The sequence below is a fragment of the Erythrolamprus reginae genome, chromosome 1, assembly GCF_031021105.1.
Source record: "Erythrolamprus reginae isolate rEryReg1 chromosome 1, rEryReg1.hap1, whole genome shotgun sequence".
Taxonomy (NCBI): Eukaryota; Metazoa; Chordata; class Lepidosauria; order Squamata; family Dipsadidae; genus Erythrolamprus; species Erythrolamprus reginae.
The window spans coordinates 134,164,474-134,172,914 of NC_091950.1; the positions used below are offsets into that span (position 1 = coordinate 134,164,474).

An 8,441-nucleotide genomic window follows, 5' to 3' on the forward strand; every position below is an offset into this window, starting at 1 on the left:
ATATTCACTGATGTCAGTGAAAGCTACAATTCCACATGAATAAAAATATAAACAGACTTCTTTTAAACCACCCAGTGTTCTATTCAAAGACAATAAATAACCCCTCTGTGCAAATGAGAGTGCCACATTCAAAATCTATATTTAAAAACAAAACCATATAAAATTAGAAGTGCACTCTGGATATGAAGGAGTCTGTAAAACTTTCAAAAAACCACTTTCTTCTTTAATCCATAATATTATACAACACTGCAGCAGGAAAAAAGGCACACCTTGATCATAGTGTATAATTATTCCTAAACAAAAAGAGAACATTCTCACACATAAAGGTTACAAAAGTAAATTCTCTAAAGGAGATCCATTGCATTCCAGAAAAGGGGCAGAGAAGAAAGTACTCTGGACCAGTTGCAGGAAAAATAGGTATAATTTATTTTACTTTCCCTGTAAAAAAGAATATTCAGTTCAAATTGCAGACACCCAAGGAAATTACACCTGCCATTAGCAAAAAAATCACAAGCCATCGGGAAGATGCATCCTGTATTCCACTCCCTCTGGAAATATTCACATTGGCCAAGGGAAACAAGCATCGTCCATCAGTTAAAGAAGGTGCTGCAGACAGAATTTCTTTCTTTACTTAATAAAGAAAAATGTTGAGTTCCGATACTGAAGAGACAGGAGACTGGTGAAGTGACTTCAGCTCTTTATTAGGTTACAGGGAGTAACTGTAACACCCCCATACTGTATTTCATGTTGTCTTTTTGCAAAAAGTTGGAGGTAAGGCTACGCCGGCCCTTGTGGCCCCCCACTCCTCACCCAACACAAAATAGTACGAAGTTCAGTGTCTCTTGTTCTTTCAATTGCAATGTCCACAACTGTGATTAGCCCTGTCTTCACAATGTTGATTAAAAGTATTGGGACACCTGGAGTGGGTTGTCCACAAAGTCTGGCAAGGGGCAGCATCTCAATGCATCGGCGTTATTCATGGCCCAGCCCAGGTGATAGTTCAGTGTATACAAGTAATCAGTAAGGAATAAAGATCATCTCAGCATTCTCGGAGGCAGAGTGTCTGGCGTTGGCTTGTTCCCTGCTAATATCCCTAATAAAGGCTGATGGGCAATGGTCAGCTCAATGACCAGCCCATAAAGATACTTGTGAAAACATTTTACTCTGGCAACAGCAGCAAGGCTTCCTGGTCAATTTGTCCATAATTTCTCTTGGCGCTCGAAAGAGTTTTGGAGAAATAAGAAATGGGGGCTTCGCGGCCATCTGGCAGTCTGTGGTTTAATATTTATTTATTCAATTTTTATGCCGCCCTTCTCCTTAGACTCAGGGCGGCTTACAACATGTTAGCAATAGCACTTTTTAAATAGAGCTAGGCTATTGCCCCCACAATCCGGGTCCTCATTTTACCCACCTTGGAAGGATGGAAGGCTGAGTCAACCTTGAGCCGGTGATGAGATATAGCCTCCACCCCAAATGCATCGCATACTAACATCACCAGCAGAATCTCACTAAATTGGATCAGGAAACTGTTATCTGAAAGGAGGTTTTTTTACAGCTCAGAATGCTCTATCTTGTGCAGAACCCCAAAACCTGGGAGAGTTTTTTGACTGCAACTTGTGTAGGGGCTCTGCAACATTAGTTTTATTTTTCGGGAACATGCTGTAAAAATTATGTAGCCCTAGAAACACTTGAAGCTCTGTCTTGTTGGTGGGTACTCAATAGTCTCTAATAGTCTTGAGCTTGTTCTTGGTGGGGTGCAAACCATCAATCCGGTACCCCAAGAATTCTATTTCTGAGACTCCTATCTGGCACTTGCTTGCCTTAGCTCATAGTCCTTGGAAACATGTCAGCACTTCTTGCAGCCTTTCCCTTAATTGGTTAATATCTTTGGCGGTGATGAGTACTACGCCAGGTACTTTGTTTAAAACTCGCTCCATTATTCCCTGAAAAATCTCTGGGACTACACTAACGCCAAATTGGAGCCTGTTACATTTAAATGCCCCACAATGGGTAATTATCGTTTGAGCCGCCACAGTCTTGTGATCAATAGGATGTTGCTGATATGCCTGTGTGAGATCAAGTTTTGCATAGAGGGTGCCCAGGCCTAATGTGTGTAATGCTCTCTACATGGGGCTACCTTTGAAGAGTGTTCAGAGACTACAGGTAATACAGAATGCAGCTTTGCAAGCAATCATGGGCCTTCTGAGATAGGCCCATGTCTCCACAGCACTCCGCATACTGTATTAGCTGCCGATTGGTCTCCGAATACAATTCAAAGTGTTGGTTATGACCTATAAAGCCCTGCATGGCATGGGACCAGATTATATATGGGACCGTCTTCTGCCTCATACATCTCAGTGGCTGGTCAGGGCCCACAAGGTCGGCTTTCTCCAGATCCTGTCGGCCAGAAGAGCCTTCTCTGTGGCTGCTCCAGCCCTTTGGAATGAGCTCCCCCCAGAGATTCATACTGCCCCCACTCTCCCTTCCTTCCGCAAAGCTTTGAAGACTCATCTCTGCCGGCAGGCTTGGGGCCACTGAAACTTGACATCTTGCCCCATGAATGAATGTCAGAGATATGATGTGTGGACTTGTTTGTGTAGTTTTAACTGTGTAGTTTTAACTGTGTAGTTTTAACTGCTGTTGAGTGAACCACAGATGGTTCAGATTTGCCAGCATAGACACAAATGCGATTTGCCAGCATAAACTAACAGCCACCAAGATGATTCAAACTTCTGTCTTTTAGAGACTCCAGTTTGCTGATGACTCTTTACTTCCAGGACAGACTAATCTCCTAAACCTTTAGCAAATCTTTCTGGCCCTCATGCTGGTTTCTAAATGTACAGAATTGCATTTGGCTTTGATTGAAAATTACAAAGCAGCACTTGAATTGGTTTTATGCTATCTTAGCAGTTGCAGCATTCACCATCTTGCAAATATCATTCACAAATAGGGCAATGGCTTCATTTGTTTCAGAGATGCACTCAATAAAGCTAGGTGGTATATTCTAACCCCAATAAGCAAAGTTCCTTATACTGGTTTTTCTTTAGCCTTGGAAACTGCAGAAAGCCATATATTTCACAGAATCAAATTCACCGAAACACAAGTGTAGCCCTTGTATCTTTTGGTTAACTTAAATGGAAACCATTCCACCATTACAGAATACCCACGTTCATTAAACACATGCCGGAATAATGTTTTAGCGCTCATCAAGCTCTTTTTCTTTTTTAAATGAGATGTACCCTTGGAAACATGAGTGCTTTTTTCCATCTAATAACAGCCTGTTAAGATAATGTATAATAATAGTGTGAGGTGAATGTCGCATCACTGTTTCTAATTCACATTCTAATACATATCCTTGACATTCAATCTACCCCACATTTAGCTCCTCTCACATGATTCCCATTAACTTCAAATGATTTGAATCAGATCTAAGAAGGATTGCCATTTCTATTTTGGACGTTATTTTTAGCAAAGCTGAAAACAGAGACCACCTATTGGCACATACTTTGAAGTGTGACAAAATTATCACTACTCTAAATATGAACATCAGAAAGGAAAGGTGCCCATATTTCCCCCAGTCACTAATTCTAGGTATTCACAAACTTTTATCTCTGACACTCCCTTACCTAGCTTATAAATGCTCAGCTTTGGAATCAGATGTCTTCCATAGCTAGAGGTTAACATATGACATGTTTTGTTTAATAAACATTAGAATCACCTATTACTGCAGATTTTTTAAAGAACATTCAATCTCCAACTACTGTAAATCTGTCATGTATCAACCAGCTGACAATGATATTTATCATTAAGAATCCTGTCATTTTTTTGAATTTCAAATTATCCAGGTGTTTTCCATTATATTCCATCGTCAGAAAATTTTAGAGCACATACTTTAGCATACTTCCTAGAGTGGCATTTATTTTTCAGTAAATATGTTTTGGACTAAATCATGCTTCTATTAAACAGCATTTTAATCTTGGTTAAAGACACATTAGCCTAGGTTTTCTATTATGTGATCCATTTCTTCAAATTACTTAATGTAAGCTTGTGCAGCAGGGTATGGAAAGATTACTGCAGTTTAGCTATTTAAGATTAGCTAGCATTTAGGCAATACACCACCTGGCCCAAAAATATCTAAACAGAAAGGGCACTTAAAAATACTTAGGGAAAACCTTAAGGCAAACCTTTAAGCCTCCAATTTCTCATATCTAAAAAGATAACCACAATACATCTGTCTAAAGAAAGTCTATTAAAATAACACAATTCTTCAGGTTAAGGTTCTGTGCATATAATCCCCAAGATTAGAATTGTTACACTATTTTTGTGGGCATTTTAATCATTGTTCTACTTGTATTTATTGAATTGCACTTATATCTTAACTTTCTTGCAAAGAGATCAGAACAATGCAGTTTCCCATGCACTCCTTCACATTATTTTCAAGGCATAAAAGGGTGAAGCCGGGATGACCAAATTTTCCCCCCACAGCTGCTTTATCAAGTGAAATTTTGAAAAGGATTTTTCCAACTTTGAACTGACACTCTTCAGACCATCACCCTAATTATTCTCCAGAAGACAGTATCTCTGTATGTATGTGTGTGTGTGTATATTCCTTATATACGGCTCAAAAAAAAAGGGAACATTCAAATAACACATCCTAGATCTGAATGAATGAAATAGTCTCATTGAATCTTTGTTCTGTACAAAGTTGAATGTGCTGACAACATGTGAAATTGATTGTCAATCAGTGTTGCTTTCTAAGTTGACAGTTTGATTTCACAGAAGTTTGATTTACTTGGAGTTATATTGTGATGTTTAAGTGCTCCCTTCAGTTCTGCAACCCAACAGAGGATAATTAGAACTGCAGAAAAAAACAATTACTACCAACCTGACTTCAATTGAGGACCTGTTTACTGCATGAGTCAAAAAGAGGGCCATGAAAATATTTACTGACCCTTCGCATCATGGACATAAATTGTTTCAAGTCTACCCTGAAAACGATGCTATAGAACACTGCACACCATGACAACTAGACAAAAGAACAGTTTCCCCCCAAACACCACCACTCTGCTGAACAAATAATTCCCTCAACAGTGTCAAACTCTTTTCTAAGTCTGCACTACTATTAATCTTCTCATTGTTCCCATCACCCATGTCATCCCACTAATGACTGTATGACTGTAACTTTGTTGCTTATGTAACTTTGTTACAATTTATACTGACTGATTCCTAATATGATTTGATTGTTTATGTATACCTGGACTATCACTATTTATTTATTTATTCAATTTTTATGCCGCCCTTCTCCTTAGACTCAGGGCAGCTTACAACATGTTAGCAATAGCACTTTTTAACAGAGCCAGCCTATTGCCCCCACAATCCGGGTCCTCATTTTACCCACCTCAAAAGGATGGAAGGCTGAGTCAACCTTGAGATTTGAACTGCTGACCAAAAGATCTACAGTCAGCTTCAGTGGCCTGCAGTACAGCACTCTACCTGCTGCGCCATCCCGGCTCAGGTACCTTATGATTATTGACAAACATAGTTTTTCTTTTATGTACACTGAGAGCATATACACCAATCACACTCGGCCAATAAAATTCTATTCTATTCTATTCTTTCTATTCTATTCTATTCTGTTCTATTCTATTCTTTGTTAAGAGTCCAGTAATGAATATAATCATGCTGACTGACTCTTCTTCCATCACCTTTATTTATTTTTATTTTTATTTATTTATCATTAGAGTTGAAAGAGACCTTGAAGGTCATCTAGTCCAACCCCCTGCCCAAGCAGGAGACCTTGTCTATTGGCAGATCACGATTTCAGTGAATGCTAGAAATACCCAATCTCTCTTCTCCCAGCGAACAAGCTCATATCCTTGCTTATCAGGAGCTTCTGGCACAGTGCAAATCTGAACCAAAAGGTCCTAATATATCATGTGCCTTCAAATTGTAGTCCTACAATTTGACTTAATTGCACTTAATATTTTTAAGGAAAATTTATTTTATAGAGGAAATGCCTTTATAAGGCAGAAATTAGATAGATAGACAGACAGACAGACAAGCAAATTAAAGACCCAACAGAATTGCAGCATTTCTTCTGCAGAACTAGACTAACCTACAAAACGAATTGCTATTTCATTTGGACTGTCAGAGATACATTCTGGATAATAGATCTAATATCCAGGATACAAAAGTCCGTATATATGGGCTGTTTAGGGCCTTTTGAGGCAATTTTATGGGCAACTCATCTATGCATGTATTGAATGGCCATATAAATTTAATAAAAAAATAATTTAATAATTTCACCTCTGACTTTTTAGCAGCCTTTTAATAGGAATAGATAAAAGAGAGGAGAAATAATGAGAAAACCTGAAAGGGTTCTAAAAGGAATATGAAGTGATGAAAACCCCTGTAAGATATCAGGAGGCAAGATCACTATGAGCTGCTTAGCTGCCTAACCAGCCTTACAAGGATATACAGTACTGTGGTTTTCACCCACGCTGCATTGAGGGCAATACTGAAGTCCCATTGTTTCCCCTTAAAGTTACAGGTGTCAGGGAGTGTATAGAGCATATACAGAGTTGCTGTACAGAGTGCAGCAGCCTATACATACAAAGACCATGGCTGCTCTGTCTGTAACCAACTAGTCCGTAGTGCACACTAAATGTAACCAAACAATAATATTTACATTCTGGACATCAAAACCACTCACCCTTTTTAAGGAACTTAACCCTTTTTTCAATTCTGGGTTGCCACCATGTATGCTATCCTAAGTCTACACTTTCCCCAAGTCCGAATAAATTCAATGGAATCTTCAACCAGGTGGGGAGTGCCATCTTACAACAGCGGAACACAATGAAATGTTCAGGATTTGGTTCTTTTTTCCCCCTCCTGTCTTCCCACACTTTTTTACAATTGCATCAGATTACCAGGGTCAAAAAGGAGCATCTTAAAACCACAAAGAACCGTAGAGGAAGCTTTTCCTCCCTCCCCACTAAGGGAAAAAACCCCCAATGGCATCATAAATCATCAGTAGAGTTGGAAGAAGTTAAAGTCCTCGGAGAGGGGGCGGCATATAAATCTGATTAGTAATTAAATAATTAAATAAATAAATAAAGAGTGCTGGGGGTCTTTACCTCGCAATAGACGTAAAGGGGCAGCACCAAGATGGCTAAAAGGAGGTCGGCCACGGCGAGGCTGACGATGAAGTAATTGGTGGTGGTCTTGAGCGCCTTCTCTGTGGAGACGCTGAGGCAGACCAGCAAGTTCCCGCTGATGATGAAGAGGATGAGGAAGATTCCCAAGATCAAGGCGGCGTAGTTGCGGGCTGGGTCCTGTTCTGCAGGAGGAGAGGTGCCGTTGGAAGAGAGGAGCCCTTCCGTGCCGTTGGCCCCCATGGCCCTCTTCCCGCCCTTCTCGCCTTCCTTTTTTCCGCTGTTGGGAGCAAAGCGCCCTGTGGAAGAGCAGCGGTCCCGCTCGCACTTGGCCGGCGATAGAGTCACCTTTCCCGGCAGCTGGGTTGGCGGGAGTCGGTACCCAGGCTGCCCCACTCCATGGCCAAAACAACCCAGCGGCTGTGCCCCGACCCAAGCCGGTCTACTCCCGCCGCCCGCTGCTGGGTGAGTGGGTGGTAATCGGGGGAGGAGGAAAGCTTCGCCCTACCCGTCCTTCCCGGCACTTGTCTTAAGTTAAACTGCCGCCCGTTTCACGCCCATTCCGCACCTTAGCCGAGCGCGATTCAAACTAACCCCCCACCACACTCGAGTTCCGCGGGGCACCACCCGCGACGGCCTTTACGCACGCCCGAAAGGGAAAAAAAGGGGGGGGGAATAGCTTGGCGCGGCCCTCAGGAATTCTTGCCTCCACCCCGCTTTTGCTCACGGGCGGGCCAGGTTTGCGCGGCGGCGCCACAAGTGGGTCGCCTCCAAAGAGGAAAGTAAGCTGATTAGGGCGCCGGGCGGGAGTGAGGAGAGAAAGAAGAGACTCTGCGGAGCTGGAAGGCCCGGCCGGTTCGTTTAAGCCAATTAGGGGCGGCCTGAGGTGCAGATGGGACGACCGGCGGACTGAGTCGCCTCAACGCCCGACGCCACTTCGCGCCCAAATTCGCCTCCTTCACACGCTGAGGGGCGCTTGGCGCTCTGGGGAGATTCTTTCCAGGACTGAGTTGCCGCGCCTTTTCCCCGTCAGAAGAGCGAGGAAGCCGTTCTTTTCCCACGTCCGGCATCCCCCCTAACAATGGTCCCGGGAGCCCGTGTGGCGACCGCTCTGGCCGCGTGGTAGCCGCCACCGAGCGCGAAGACTTGTGACTCGGCGCGGGGTGCGCTACAACGAGCGGGAAGGGGCATGATGAGCTGAAGGAGACGGAGAAATCCGAGAATTAAATATTGCTTTCCCCCGCTTCGAGTGGACGAAAGGGAGACGACATTCTTGCTTTGGAATTA

The 8,441-nt window shown here is 42.6% G+C and overlaps 1 protein-coding gene across 1 annotated transcript in view; it reads right to left on the reverse strand.

Annotated features, from left to right (window-relative positions):
• Window positions 1-8,182, reverse strand: part of DRD4 (dopamine receptor D4) — a 54,993-nt gene extending 46,811 nt beyond the window's left edge. Inside the window, exon 1 of the mRNA XM_070735740.1 lies at window positions 7,137-8,182. Coding sequence (XP_070591841.1) covers window positions 7,137-7,397 — 261 coding nt within the window. The 5' untranslated portion in view covers window positions 7,398-8,182. The remainder of the gene's footprint in view (window positions 1-7,136) is intronic.
• Window positions 8,183-8,441: the final 259 nt, after the last annotated feature.